This window comes from Bos grunniens, chromosome 21 (genome assembly GCF_055505025.1).
Source record: "Bos grunniens cultivar Pamir isolate PY7600 chromosome 21, Bosgru_T2T1.0, whole genome shotgun sequence".
Classification (NCBI taxonomy): Eukaryota; Metazoa; Chordata; class Mammalia; order Artiodactyla; family Bovidae; genus Bos; species Bos grunniens.
In genome coordinates, this window is record NC_141185.1 from 29,001,812 (window position 1) to 29,018,248 (window position 16,437).

General features: G+C 33.8%; 1 protein-coding gene across 7 annotated transcripts in view; it reads left to right on the forward strand.

Annotated features, from left to right (window-relative positions):
• Window positions 1-16,437, forward strand: part of STRN3 (striatin 3) — a 107,376-nt gene that overhangs the window by 67,087 nt on the left and 23,852 nt on the right. For 4 of the 7 annotated variants that reach the window (XM_086363754.1, XM_086363751.1, XM_086363753.1 and 1 more), the window contains 3 exons: window positions 1,387-1,516; window positions 2,701-2,842; window positions 8,159-8,269. In XM_086363754.1, the coding sequence (XP_086219880.1) occupies window positions 1,387-1,516; window positions 2,701-2,842; window positions 8,159-8,269 (383 nt within the window). The remainder of the gene's footprint in view (window positions 1-1,386; window positions 1,517-2,700; window positions 2,843-8,158; window positions 8,270-16,437) is intronic. The other 3 variants (XM_086363752.1, XM_086363755.1, XM_086363757.1) reach the window with 1 other exon arrangement.

The window sequence follows — 16,437 nt, forward strand, 5'->3', positions numbered from 1 at the left end:
AAAAGACTCTGATGCTGGGAGGGATTGGGGTCAGGAGGAGAAGGGGATGACAGAGGATGAGATGGCTGGATGCCATCACTGACTCGATGGACATGAGTTTGAGTAAACTCCGGGAGTTGGTGATGGACAGGGAGTCCTGGTGTGTTGCAATTCATGGGGTCCCAAAGAGTCGGACACGACTGAGTGACTGAACTGAATTGAGTTTAATTCCCACTGGTAAAGAAATTGAAGCCACAGTGTTTAAATGATATGGCCAAATTCAGGCAGCTAGTCAGTGGAAGAATTGAGACTTTCATTGTGAGAGGAGACTATGTTCAGCAGAAGCTTTCACTGTTCTGTTGCAGCCTCTGTTTTTAGACATTTAAATAACTATTTGAAAACTGTTTTTTGTACATAGATGAGGAATTCAGAGTATAGTTTTAAAATGACTTAATAGTATGGATGTGGGAGTTGGACTGTGAAGAAAGCTGAGTGCTGAAGAATTGATGCTTTTGAATTGTGGTGTTGGAGAAGATTCTTGAGAGTCCCTTGGACTGCAGGGAGATCCAACCAGTCCATTCTGAAGGAGATCAGCCCTGGGATTTCTTTGGAGGGAATGATGCTGAAGCTGAAACTCCAGTACTTTGGCCACCTCATGCGAAGAGTTGACTCATTGGAAAAGAGTCTGATGCTGGGAGGGATTGAGGGCAGGAGGAGAAGGGGACGCCAGAGGATGAGATGGCTGAATGGCATCACCGACTCGATGGACTTGAATCTGAGTGCACTCTAGGAATTGATGATGGACAGGGAGGCCTGGCGTACTGCGATTCATGGGGTCACAAAGAGTCGGACATGACTGAGGCTACTGAACTGAACTGAAAAGATTAAAATACATTATGACTGTTAATCAATTGTAAGAGTGGTTTTGAAACACTTGAATGTGTTTCTTTAGTATATTAATAATCCTGTTTTGTAGGTAAGAAAAATCTGTGAAAAGGTTTGGAATGTTCTATGTCTGATTTGCCATTACTTTAAATCTTAGTAGCCTGGTAAATTAAACTTCAGTTTTAGTCCTTAAACAAATGTAGAGCTAAAAGAAATGCTGAGTTCAAGTTGCTTAATTACAATAACTTTTATTTTGAGAAATAATACTACATTTGCCTAGTAACTATAGGGTTTTTACTTTGATGCTGTAATTACTTAAAGTATTACTGTTATAGAGACTTAACATCTTTAACTGTAGAACATAAATGATCTTTCATTTTGGGGTAGAATATTTAGATAATACATTATAAGTAAGTTTTAATTTGAATTTGTCTACTACCTTCAAGTACTGTTTAAAAATAGGAGACAGAAAGAAATATTTATCATTGGGATATTTTGATTCATCTTTTTCCTCTCTTACAGGACTTCTGGTGATGTTCTTGAGACATTCAATTTCTTAGAAAATGCTGATGACAGCGACGAAGAAGAGGAAAATGATATGATTGAAGGCATCCCAGAAGGAAAAGACAAACATCGGATAAATAAACACAAAGTAAGAATTCTTTTTTCTTATTAACTACAATGTATTTAGTCAGTGTGTTTGGAATAGAAAATTTCAAGATGTCTTAAGTTACATTGGAAGTTATTGATGATTTTTTATTATGTCATTTGAAAGTTTTTTATATAGTTCTTACTAAATTACCCTACATATAGTAGAAATTATTATCTACTGTATTATTAACTAATTGGCAAAAAAAGGGTCTGTTTTTGTGGGACTAGTCCAGTGTTTTGAAACTTTTTTGGGGGAAAAAAAAAACTGTCCTATCACAGTTAAGAATCACTGCTGTAGAGTATCTCTTGAGGTACAGTAAACACGTGATAAGTTGTAACTGATATGGGCTGATATTCCCACCCTGGGTGAGGGAATAAACTAAGAATTGTAAATGTTTGTGTCAACACTCCACTCTTTGTTAAGGATTAATGAGTTTTCTTTTGCGTATAACCTGGGAAACACATTGATGTATTTTAGTGTTGATACAGAGTATTTATAAGAGCAAAAATAGATTAGATGATCCATGTGTGAATTATCATAGTAGTGTACAGTATTTCAACTGTGGTTTTGAATTCCATTGTAGTTCTTTGCGATTTTACAGTAATGTGGGGAAAATTCCAGTTTTCCTCAAAAGCTTCCAGTCTGTAAAAGCAGTTTTCAGCCTGTATGCCACATACTCATGTGAAACATGGGTGAACAGACGTTCTGATTTTTTTTTTTGGTTGTTGTTTTTCTGAGAAGCATTACTATAAATTCCACAGCTATTGACTTGCATTATTGTCCTTATTAACTATTGCCGTATCCTTATGAGTTACGGACGATAGGTGCAGTTCTCAGTGAATGAGGTCAATTCAATACAACATACTGGAATGTAAGTGACTGCACAGGTCTTTAATAGAGTTACCTCTAAATCTTTTGTAATTAGAGACGTTCTTTGTGAGGATAATCATATTTGAAGATCAAGATTTTAACCATTCTTACTGCCACATTACTTGCATCACACTGCAGACCACTATTGACAAACCATTTTTTGAGATTGTTGAACTCTCTGGAAAATCTTAAGATTTTTGTTTCTAAATAACCTAAAAATGGGAGTGCAAAAGTAAAGATAATTGTGTGAAAACATAAAGGATACCTTTACAGTTTATCATAAAGGTAATTCTTGGCTTGTGTTCCCTTTATAGATAGGTAATGAAGGCTTAGCTGCTGACCTAACTGATGATCCTGATACTGAGGAAGCACTGAAAGAATTTGATTTTTTAGTAACTGCTGAAGATGGTGAAGGAGCTGGAGAAGCACGAAGTTCAGGGGATGGCACAGAATGGGGTAAGGTGATAAAGAAATACGGGGGTGGGAAAACATCTAGGCCTTAAAGATGTATTTTACTAAATATTGTATGTGGAATGTGTGTATCTGAATGTATGCCGGCAGTTAAACTGAGAGCAAGGAGAAAAGTGGTATTCAATAATTTCAGAGTATTTTGCATCAGTTTATTTAGCTTTGGTGGCTAAACTGTTTAATATATGGCTTTTGTTGAATTTTGATTTTTGAAATTTGTCTTGATTTAAAATTGAAACGTTCAGTTAATTTAGAAATTCAGTTCCTTTCTTCTTAGCAGATTTTTTTTTTAAGCATGTACACAGTTTTAAACATTCCCATGATTTAATTTGGTAATAGATGTGGGTTTCAAGAAGGTGACTCTCTTCGGTATGCCTGTATGGTATACCTGATCAGATAATACCATACAGGCATACTGAAGAGAGTCATCTTCTTGAAACCCACATCCATTGGGTTGCCAATAGTCAGACATGACTGAGCTCGCATACACACAGTAAAGCTATTAATTCTGAATAATAGCTCTATAACGAACAAGATTTATTGACACTATTAAACTTTATTACATATAACATTCACTGTACAAACGTGTTAAGAGCCTAGCCTTTGGAAGTGATCTACTGCTAATAATAATCCAGCTATAACTAAAAGGGTTAAAACAATTCTATTTATACAGGGTTTAAAAGGCCCATTAGAAAGTAAAATAAAAAGTGTACAAAGAATTTTAAGATAATAGCTGAGGTCCAGTGTGATGTTTCAATTAAAAATGTTCATTCTGTACTTATGGCTGATTTCACATTGTATGGCAGAAATCACAACATGGTTCAACAATTATCCTCAGTTAAAAATAAATTTTAAAAACATGTTAATAATAGACACACCAAAAAAAGTTCATTCAGTCAACATTTAATACCAACATATTCCTGGTAGGGAGAACTCAGCTTTATTGGAGAAGGGTACTAAGTATTTTAATGCATATTTCACATGAATACCAAAATTGCTTAGTTACTAGCATGAGGAATTATCACTAGATTTTTAAAAACTACTTTGGTGATAAGGAGACACACTTCAGTTTATAAAAATGCCTCATGTATATATTTAAGCTGAATATTGCTAATAGCAGGAGAGACAGAACCTGAGAGAGAACGTTTATTGACTGTCCTGATACAAATTGATTACTTAAAAGGTCTGGATTTTATTATCAGCATTCTCTTTGTTTATGATTGTCAAGCCTGATTTTTCAGATCTTAAAGTGGAGGGAGAGGAGGCCTATTAATTGAAAATTAAAAAAAAATAATTGCTACAATTGTCTTCTAGACTTTGAATATACATTTTTGTGCTTACTCTTTGAAAATTGCTAAGTTACAGAAGTTTACCCTTCTTAAGAATTAGTCTTGCTCAAGAGGACAGTAAAAATATCTAATTTTCTTCTTTCTTTACTGTGCAACCTATCAATGTTGGAAATACCTTATTTTTCCCAATAGTTTCTAAAGTACTATTTATTTTTTTCTAGATTTAAAAATAATTATAGAAATATATTTAAATTATATAAATATTTAACTATCTTATAATTCATTTGGTTTTTTTGGAGGTTTAGAACCCACAGATACATGTATAGAAGAAAATTAAAAATCATCAGTAACAATGCTATGTAGAGAGAACCATGATTAACATTTATATCTGTGTGTATTTAGCAGGATTTTGCTGTGTGCTGGTTTATAACCCACACTTCCACTTATTATTCTTCTATGACATCATTTTTAATAAGTGCATAATATTCTGTCATGTTCGATTATTTATTTATCTGGGCACTAATGATGCTCGTTTAGATTATGAAAGGGAGAAAAAAAGATCGAAAGCAGTTTTCAAACATTTGTGTAGCTAAATCTTGGCACATTTCCATTCTTATTCTCTTCACCTAAAATTGCTGGAAGTTTAACTCTCCATCAGAAGAATATATAAAAATTTCAGGAATTTAATTTGTATAAAATGGCATTACTTCTGTCATAAAAAGTGTGCAGTTGATTAGTCCTTCTGTCCAAAAACTTTTGACTGCAGAGCAGTTTCAAGAGAGGACCTAATTAGTGAATGATGACTGTCGATATTTTTATTTACTTCTGCTTATTAATATTTGAGAATGACCTGAATCTTTTTGTGTAATGGAAGTAACCAATAAAGTCTCTTCCTTCCAGACAAGTCTCAAGTATCTTTAAAGCATTTTAAGTTCTTAAGACAGAAAGGACTCTGTTAAGAACAAAATAGTTCAAATAATTTCTTTCCCTAAGAAATGAAAACTATCACAAAATCTATGCAGGGTTTTTTTTATAAGGGATCTATGCAGTGATTTTGAATTTTTCATTTTTACTCAATAGGTATCAGGTTTTTTTTTCCAAAGCAAAGAGGCTGAATATTCAAATATCCCTTTATATTTATTTACTTAAAAGTTGAGTTTACTTACAAATGGGAAAGTGATTTTCAGATTTAAGTTACTGGGTAAAGACAGATTTTTTTTTTTCTTTCTAAATAGTGTGTCATAATAAAACATCCCTGTATTCACCCACTTGGGATAATCTGTGTTATTTTTATTTTGTATACTAGCATAGTACACACATAATCTCTGATTTTGAATTCTTTTGTTCTATGAAACCACTCCTTTTTAGAAAGCTTTTAAATCTTTTTTGTCTGTCAGGGTAGTTTGGGTTTAATTTTAATAGTTCTTAATTCTTGGCATAATCAGAAATATTGGTGAGCATTTCTAATTTTGCTAAACATTTTAAAGATGTTTAGTTATTGTCTGCTACACTTTGAAACTGTGGTCTGTAGAATTTATAGGGCTACAAAATACTATTTAAATGGATAAAGTACTAAATATTTGAATAAAATTAGTTTCAAGTTTATGGTAGATTTAATTCCTTTGCTTTGGTAGTTAGAATCACCACAATAGAATTTTAGGCTTTTGTGGTTTTGAGTTGTCAAGGATCAATTTTTTTGTGTATATTTGTGTTTTCTTATTAAAAAAAAAAGTTCCCCTAACTTATTCAACCTCATTTCTTGGTATTTTTTCCCCCTAGATTTTTTTAAAACAGCATTAGTATGTAGAAGATTATGCTGCCTCTTCCTTTTTGCTCGTAACTATTTCTTATAAGCAATATCAAATCAGCTGTTACTTACCAGGCAAGTTTCAGGATGTTTGTGCACATATGCATTCACCAACCTGTTCTCTGCACTGCCTTAAGTTTACCTTTGTTTCCTAGATTCAAGTTTATCTTGCAAGTAATATTTCTGTTTTTCATAAGCTTATCGTTTTTTACTCCCTTTGCTTTCTCACTTCACTACCCTTTGCTACTCCAGTTAGAGCATTCACAGCTTTACTTTTTATACAGAGGTCTTTTAAAAAACTCCTGTTTGATTTCATGTGTAAAGTTTATACCACTGAAGGTCTTTGTTGTTGTTTCTATGAGGTTAGCAAAATTTGCTCCAAATGTGTCAGTTTGTCCCTTTTAAAAATAAGAATTACTAGCTTTATTAAAATGAGCATAAAGCAATTAATTCTTTAGATCACATTTTTCTTAGCATATTAGATAAATTGACAGAACTATTCTTGATATAAATAGTTTTCAGGAAATTCATGAGTAGAGTACAGGAAAAGTGAAATTTCTCTTTAAATCAGTGTTACGACAGTATTACAGTTTGCAGATTTGAAAATCATGTGTAGATTTTAGGCTTTGATAACCTAGTTTCAACTAATTCAAGTTAGCATATTAAAGTTTTGAGTTTAACTTTTTACACACTGACTACCTAAGATCATAGTACCATAAGGTAGAAAATGATGGCTGTTTTAGTAGGTACAGAAAACTGAATTTCTGGGTACCCTTTTTCTTTTTCCGCCTAAGAGGCTTGCAGAATCTTAATTCTGACCAGGAATCAAACTTTACAGGCACTGAAAGCGCCAAGTCCTAACCACTGAACGGCCAAGGAATTCCCCTGTGTACCATTTAAATATGAGGTTCTTTTATGTTTGCTACAAATAACTGTCTATAAGGAAAAAAGATGTTTTTTGTGTCCACCGTACATTGAGGCCTATGGAGTTTATAAGTCTTATAAGCCAGAAATATAATAAGTTATCAAAAATTGTGAAAGTGTATTTTCTCTAAAATCTCCCTTTTATATCAGTCTTCTTGATTGACTTAGCTTACGTGTTTTGGTATAATTTTTATTTAGTAACAGGGTTATGTAAACTGACTCTTCGTTGATCTTTAACAGAATGTTAAACTTCCAAATAACAACTTTAAACTTAAGAAGTAACAGTTTAAAACTTAAAAGATGGAAAAGCCTTTAATATCTAAAATAATTCAAATAGACATATTTTTGTTTTGCTTTATTTTTAATGGTGTTTTCCTCTAGTATTCTATAGGGTAAATTTTTCATAGGTACAGGTATTTACTTAAAACAAATATGGATTTGTTTATTCAGCTAAAATAGCTGAAGTACCATCTGTAACAGATGTACAGCGATGTATGTTTTCACTTCTCCATGCTTGTCACTGCTTTTATCTTACCCTAAAAATATCAACTCTTAAAAAGTTCTTCAGTGGAATTTGAGTTTTTTTTGTTTGTTTGTTTGTTTGTTTTGTTTGCTAATCTTAGTTGTAGACCAATGGAAGAAGGTAATGAGATGTTGAACTGTTTGGATGGGGTCGGGGCAGAGGTGGGATTCTCTGAATGCTTTGTATGGATTATTTGAGACATATTTTCGAATTACATGTATGTATTATATTGGACTAGAATGCCTCTCCATTAGTACAGTTATCTTGTGCATGCAGAATCAATGTGACAGAAGGTGCATGAATATTTTCATCAATAAAACAGCACTGACCTTTCCAGCTTGCACTTTTTTGAGTAGTTCGCATGTAATTCATTCATTTGCTTTTATGATGCTGGCTGAATAATTTTTTATTAACATTTTTATAAAGATGCAGTGATCTAATTTTTGTAACATTAGATTTCTAATGTCAGTCCATTGTAAAAATATCAGTTACCACAAGAATAATAACCTTCAAATTTGTAATTCATAGAAGTGAAGCACCATTTAACTATTGTTTGTAGTACTAATGTTTAGAAACTTATGAGATGGGCTTTCAGAGTTTGACTTGTGAATACCAAAACTGAGACTGCACCTTTAAAGTATTTTGAGTATATACTGTCAGTACATTTTTATTATGATTATATAAAGCTATAACAGTTTATTGCCAACAGCTTGCATTGCCAACTGCTGATTTTTTTTCTTTTAATAATATGCTGCATGTAGATAAAGATGACCTCTCCCCAACTACTGAGGTTTGGGATGTAGACCAGGGACTAATAAGTAAACTGAAGGAACAGTACAAGAAGGAACGAAAGGGGAAGAAAGGGGTGAAGAGTAAGTGCAGATTCTATTATAATTTTTGTGTTCCAACCTTTGAGAAAAAAAAATTTTTCAATTCTGATTTTTTGTCTTCTTTATGTTTCATACAAGGGGCAACTAACTTTAAACTTTGTCTGTTGTATATTTGAAATTTATTTGAATATAATTTAGGAGGTATTATGGGAAAATCAAGTGGGATATTATTTTAAATATTATGGATAAGGATGAAGCAAAGATTTTAAGGTTTTTGTCTGTATTTTAAACTTTAAAAAGTTTGCAGAACTCTAAGGAATATTGGCCTTCAGATGAAAAATAATAGAAATTTGTTTAAAAGGAAGAAAGTATAAATTTCTCTATTTTTGATAGAGTATTACTGCTGTAACTAGGTCTTATCCAGGTTACATTTCTTAGTTTCTTAGAATTCTGAAATACAGTGAATGGGAAAGCCCTTTCCATAGTTTGTACTGTCTGCTTTTAAGCCAACCACAAACAATAACAGTAGCAAAAGAAAAAAAGCTCTCCTAGGTTGTATTTTTGGTAGAGTAAGGTCGGGGGAGTAAGCTAGTGGTGGCAGTAGGGTTTGTTTGGTTAATAGCTAAGTAGCTTTGGGTGCCTTGTTATATTTTTCACAATTAATATCTTGACCAATGTATTTTGAAAGTATATATTTAGCTACAGCACCTCTCAACGAAGTAATTCATTTCCATTTTATGAATCAGGCTTAAGAATAGCCACGTGAAAATCATCTTCAGACCTAAAAATATTGAATGAAGAAACTGAAATTATTTTGAACTGGCTGGCCATTGATTCCTCTAGTCTAACTTTTTCGACTGTGTCTAGGAGAAAACAGTAGATGACAATGGCAAAAACCATATAGACATTCTTTTGCGTTCCTTTCTCTGGTGACAGAAATATTAGTGTGTGAAATGGCAGTTGCAGTGGAAAAGGGTATAAATTTCCTCCAGTAAAGCAGTTTTTGAGTGGTTTAATGTCTTGTAGAGGAAAATAAGGAGTTTTGGAAATTTTACCTGTTATGCACTTTTCTTTTATAACCCTATGCTAATTTATGTTGTTGCATGTGAATACAAACTGTTCTCTAAGAAATTTCTTACTGTACATTGAATTGCTTAGTGTATTTAAAGATGTTTAATGCTGGGCAGGGACTGTGTTTCAGCTTTAACATCTCTTCCCTATATAATTAATGCATGTTGAGTATAAAAATACTTTTGCATGATTGAGCATTGTAATATAGATGCCATGACATTAGAATTTTAGGGTTTAGATTTTTTTTTTTTTTAAAGAAATGAAGTAATTTACTTAAATATTAGGTTACTTATTTTGTGTATGTTATTCATAAACTGACTTACATGCTGAAGATTTCTTTAGAAAATGTTAGGTAGTGTTGCTTTTAATTTCAAATATAGACACCCCATTTTTTTCCTGATAGAATGTTTAGATCTCTATCTGTTGCTGCTGTTTAGTTGCTAAGTCGTGTCCAACACTTTTGTGACCCCATGGACTGTAGCCTGCCAGGCTCCTCTGTCCACAGGACGTCCTAGGCAAGAATGCTGGAATGGGTTGCCGTGTCCTTCTCCAGGGGATCTTCCTGACTCAGGGATCGAATCTGTGTCTCCTGCATTGGCAGGAGGATTCTTTACTACTGAACCACCCGGGTTTTTGGTTTTGTTTTATTTTTTACATAAATTGAAGGTTTCTGGCAACCCTGCTTTTTTTTAATGAGTAGAGTATTTTTAATTAAGACATGTACTTTTTTTTAAAGGTGTAATGCTATTGCATACTTGGTACATTATAGTGTACACATAACTTTTTTTTAAGTATTTATTTGTTTTTGGCTGCACCAGGTCTTACATGTGCGATCTTCATTCTTCCTTGCGGTATGTGGGATTTTTAGTTCCAGCATGCAGGATCTAGTTCCCTGATCAGGGATCAAACCCAGGCCCTCTGCCTTGGGAGCGAAGAGTTTCAGCCACTAGACCACCAGGGAAGTCCCAACACATAACTTTTATATGCATTAGGAAACCAAAAAAATTTGTGTGACTCGTTTTATTGTGACTGAACCCTCAACATCTCCAAGGTATGTCCATTTCTTTTTGAGGTTTAGAAAGAAGATATAAGTCAACTTAAGGTTTTTTTTCTTTTAGGTTTTACATTTTTCTAAAATTGTTTTTTATTGAAAAAAATACCTGTTTAAGAACTGTTAGAAACTGATAAACTGAAACTAAAGTCTAAAATTCTCATACAATTTTAATTAATTTTATTTAGTAGGATCATAATATACAGTTTTGTTATTTGCCTACTCAGCTAACAATTCACAGAAAATATCCTTTCATGTCAATAAATATTTTGCCATACAACATTTTCACTTGTTCAGCTTTAACATTTTAAACATTAACTTTAACATTAACATTGTTAAACAATAACTTGTTTAACATTTTCATTTGTTTAACTTTCTTTAAACAAATCTACCCTGTTGTCAAACAGAATATTTCAGAACCTGATATGAGAAATGGGTAAAAGGGAACTACTGTGATTAAATCAGGAGCTGGCGACCTCAGATTCATGCCCTGAGGTTTTCTTATCAAAATGTGCACCGTGTTATTCAACCAATCCCCTTTAATTTTTATTTTGTGTCTGTTTTAAAATGAGCTGCTGCTGCTGCTGCTAAGTCACTTCAGTCGTGTCCGACTCTGTGTGACCCCATAGATGGCAGCCTACCAGGCTCCCCCATCCCTGGGATTCTCCAGGCAAGAACACCGGAGTGGGTTGCCATTTCCTTCTCCAATGCATGAAAGTGAAAAGTGAAAGTGAAGTCGCTTAGTCGTGTCTGACTCTTAGCGACCCCATGGACTGCAGCCTACCAGGCTCCTCCATCCATGGGATTTTCCAGGCAAGAGTACTGGAGTAGGGTGCCATTGCCTTCTCCGTAAAATGAGCTAACTTTGTTTAAATAGCCATAACTTTGTTTAAATAGCCATAGAAGTAATATATGCTTAATGTAAGTATTATATAGAGACACAAAAAAGTAAAAATCACTTGCAGTTCAATAACTCAAATTATATTTGGCATATATTCTTCCAGCTTTTTCTGAATGTTTTTATACATAAACCTCCTTTAACAATTTGCAACAAGAATATCATTGTTTTTAACTCATTTTTTCTTAATTTTCATTAGATTAGATGACTAGTTTGACTGGTTAGATAGTATTGCATTTTGTGGATTTATTCTAGCCTCCATTAGTTAATCCATTAGATTGTTATGTTTCTCATTTTTAGTGTTTCTGTGAACACCAGTGCTTTTAAGGTTACCCATTTATGTAGATAAAAAGATGAGATTTCCAACAGTGTCTCAGGAATGAATAATTTTGAAATAATTGTTTCTTTTTACACTTCTTTGTGAATTAGTTTAAAACTTTCTACTCTTAAACATAGAGTTCACTGTAAAAATGTTGGCTTTGAATCCCTGCTGAGGATTTTCTTTTAAATTTGTGGGTAGTAAATTTAGGTCTTAATCTAGGTGGAATACCATATTAGTGCTAAGATACAGTTTTTCATGAAAAGATTGAATTCATGAAATTTACTTAGCATTTTTATTATCTGTTTTCATTGGATTTTCTGATGTTTTCCCAGATGTGGCTTTGTGTAATAAGTTAGACTGATTTATAAACTGTAGCCTTTTCTTTTTTTCCTTTATTCCAAAGTGTGAGTTAGTCATACCTTTTGGATCATAGCACTCAGTTTCTACAGATTTTTCCAGCTTCTTAGAAGAAAATTATTTGCTTAACTTTAGCACGTGAATTCAGCAGATGTAATCCAATCTAAATGCCTTTTTTTTTTTTTTTTTTAATGGGGAAAAGTGGCAAGAATGCCAGCCTTTTAACTTTGTAAAGTCTCAACCATGATTTGACTCTTAAATGGAAAGGGTTCTGAAATCAGAATCCAGGTACGTAATGTTTATCTGTCTTCCAGCTTGTTCACTGAGCTACTTCACTTTCACTTTTCACTTTCATGCATTGGAGAAGGAAATGGCAACCCACTCCAGTGTTCTTGCCTGGAGAATCCCAGGGATGGGGGAGCCTGGTGGGCTGCCATCTATGGGGTCACACAGAAGAGTCAGACACGACTGAAGCGACTTAACAGCAGCTTGTTCACTCCATTTCACCCTTCTTTTTTCCTACCTTAGGCAAAAGGAATGACTTAACAGTGAACAGCCTTGCCTTGGACTGTAAACACAATTCAGTATTAATTTCTTTCTGACATACGCTTTTTCAATTAGTATTTCTAAAGATGAAGACCATGAAACTAAAGAGACTTGTTACAGTTATTTTGGTCTCAAGCTTCAGAAGAGTTAAGCTTCCTTTTCCTTGTAACATTTTCTTTTGACATAACTTCAAACTTAAGGAAAAGTTATAAGAATTTCATGCACTTTCACACAATTTCTTTAAATGTTAAAATTTTACTACATTTGCTTCATCCTCTTGTCTCTTTAAATATGTACTTTTATTATTTTGAACACTTCAGAAAACTGAGTAAGTAGTAGACATGTTGTTCCTTAGATACTTCAGTGTGAGTTTGGTCAGTTCAGTCACTCAGTCATGTCCGACTCTTTGCAACCCCATGAACTGCAGCACACCAGGCCTCCCTGTCCATCACCAACTCCAGGAGTTCACCCAGACTCACATCCATCGAGTCGGTGATGCCATCCAGCCATCTCATCCTCTGTCCTCCCCTTCTCCTCCTGCCCCCAATCCCTCCCAGCATCAGAGTCTTTTCCAATGAGTCAACTCTTCGCATGAGGTGGCCAAAGTACTGGAGTTTCAGCTTTAGCATCATTCCCTCCAAAGAAATCCCAGGGCTGATCTCCTTTAGAATGGACTGGTTGGATCTCCTTGCAGTCCAAGGGACTCTCAAGAGTCTTCTCCAACACCACAGTTCAAAAGCATCAGTTACCTTACCACAAATGCATTCTCTTATGTGACCACAGTACAATGGTGGAAATGAGGGAATTAACTGATACAATACTATTATCAAATCTAAAACTTTGTTTTCTGTCATCTTTAAATATGTTCTAAGCTTTCTGTAATTGGGGAAGAAAGTGAAGGGGAGTTCTGAGTTAATCTTTTGTTAAAATCTTTGATAGGACTTTTCTAGCTTTCTGTGGTGTCTCTTTTTTTGCTGTATTTCATGTATAAGTAAAAGCATGTAAATCAGTAACAAATCACAGTGTGTATAGCAGCTGAAATAAGGCTAAAACATCTGAAGTTTGGAACCTTTATTTAGAATATGAAGGAGGAGGTAATAATCTTTTTAAGACTTCGATATTTGTTTCAGTTTTTTCAACGTGGAAGGTTTAAATTATGGATTATAATATGTTTTCCTTTGATAAATGCTCTTATTCTTGCTTTTTGTTACTCCTATACTATTTTGTACTTATAAAATTGTAGCTTATAAAGATTAGATTATTTCATATCCTTTCTTCAAAAGATTTATATGCTTTTCCCATTTCAAAGATAGGGAAAGATCTCCATTTCAAAGGTTCACATTCTGAAATATGTATGTTTACAGATCTGAGTCTTGGTCCATGAATTTGTCTTAATTGTTCTTATTTATCTTAAGTTTCCTGTCTTCCATGTGTAGAATAAGATTTGTCATTCCCCTTCTTTACTTTATTCTTGTTACTGAATAGCTGTACATCTTCTGACTTGGTTATCATACATTGGAAAACTTTTTCATTATTTCTTTTAATACAAATTATAAGTATCCCTGGATAATTTTCTAGTTTTCCTTTTTTTTCTTCTTCTTCTTTTTTTAGTTTGATATTAGTATTTGTCTTTTGCTATTCCAGATTCAGGATTAACAGACTTTCAAGAGGGAATGAAATTTTTGTAGAGTATGACTTAAGTACAAATATCTTTATATTAGGCATTTTAGAACATTTAAAGAGAAATTATTTTGTATCAGTAACTTTCAATAGGCCTATAAAAGCACCTTGACACATATTATAAGGTGACTATGATGATTAAGCTGCCTCTATTTTGGAGAGAGTATAAGGAGTTCATAAAACCATTCAGTATCCTGTGTCAAATCAAAGACAAACAGTTGTTTCATAGTAAAGGAATATTACTTTCAGGTAAGAGATGCAGTTGTTTCCTATTTCTGGCTCCAGTTTCACACTGTTAAAACAGACCATTCAGTTCTTCAACTTGGTTTCTCTTTTTTTTTTCCTCCCCCAAGAAAATAATTGAAGCATTTTGACAAGGGGCAGAAAGTATCAATTTGACGCTGTTTTCAGTCAGTACACATTTTTAAGCTGCAGAATCACTTTGCAGCTAACCTAGTTTTTCCTTAATACTGTGATGTCATTTTTTTTTTAAGATGACAGTTGTCATATAAAAACTTTCTTTCAATTAGGGTGATAGAACATATAACAAATCTAGCAAACATGATATAACTAAACCCTTTTATTCTAAAATAAACCTAAACCTTTGCCAGATTGCCTGCTTCACTTCAGAATATAAGGCAGATTAACAAAGGGAGGCATATTTGAGAAGGGAAAATGTTAGATTCCATTTAAAAAAAATCCTGTTTATTTATAATAACAGAGTAATGGAAAGATAAATTTCATGTCATGAGTGTGTATATTTGTGAGCGTGAATTTAAAAACGCTAACAGCAGCAGTTGTCAGTCTATCCACAGTTTGGCTTTTACACAGCATACTCTTTTTCATTCTCCTAGAATCTATTCAGAGGATTGTGCATTGGTATAGATTTGATGGCTGTGGTTACGAGGTAGATGGGTTATTGTATAATTCATAGTGGTAGAAGAACAGCTTTTCTTGCTGTTAAAATTAAGAAGAGTATTTCCTCTATAGATTATAGAGTAGTAATTGAGAATCAATTTTTGTTTAATCCTTAGTGAGTTGTCTTCAGTTATGCCATTGAACATTTTGATAACATTATGTATGATTTATTACACTAATACCATTACAGTTTTCTCGTTGCAAATCAGACTTCGAAACTTTTATCTGAAATTGCATTTGTTAGAATTATTGTATTTAGAATATTAGATTTAGAAAGAAAAAAGGAGCATTAAATGTGCTGTTAGTTGAAAGATGTTCTACATGACAGGGGCTAGATAAGACTGTTAACTTCTGGTTAAGAAATCTGCTTTCATCTTTTAGCAATTTTTAAGAAACTAGAATTAAAGCAGGGATAATTCCATCTTTTTCCTAAACTTGCCACTGTGCCACACAGAAACTAATGTTTGGTTATAGTATACAAAACAAAAAAAGTAATAATAATTATATGATTTGGGAACCTTTGTTGGAATGTTGCAGGAAGGGTGATCCCTTCCTCAGGCCCAAGAGTGGACTCTTGTCTAGTACTTAGGATGAATTGTCAGAAGAGACACACATGCTCACAGAGCATGAGACGTTATTGGAAAGGGGCCCCTGGCTGGAGCACAGGAAGGCATGGGAACCCAGGAGGACTGCTCTGCCACATGGCTGATAGTCCCGGGTTTTTTAGTGGTGGAATTAGTTTTCGGGTTGTCTCTGGCCAGTCTCTGACACAAGGTCATTTCTGATGGCCTGAGCATCCCTCAGCCAAGATGGATTTCAGCAAGGAAGATTCTAGAATGTTGGTAGGACATAAGGACTGGCGTCTCCTTTTGATCTTTTCCAAGTTCTTCCAGTTGGTGGTGGCTTGTTAGTTCCATGTTCCCTACAGGGCCTCCTGTTGTAAAATAACTCATACAAGTGGTTACTGTGCTGCCTGGCCAGGGTGCGCTGTTTGGGTCAGTGTTTCCTCTAACGTGAACATTAAATTTCATGTTGCTTCCTGTTTTCCTTTTCTTCCATATTTCCTACTCCATGTGTTCAGGAAGATGTGACTTGATGGTATCTGTAATGATAAAACTTTTTCTTGTCTTTATTATATTTATCATGTGAAATTATTTATAAGTAGTATCTAATGAAGTAAAAGTTTATGGTTTACATAAGTGTAGTTAGAGTGAGCAGAGTAAGATCAACAAAAGCCTCATGGAGGAGATGGAAGTAGGTTCAGAAAGTATTCTCACCTTTCTGGGGAATAGGTAAAGACAGATATGATAAAAATACGGTAGAAGAAACCCTGGTGAATATACTATAGGGAAACTGCTCTGACTTGA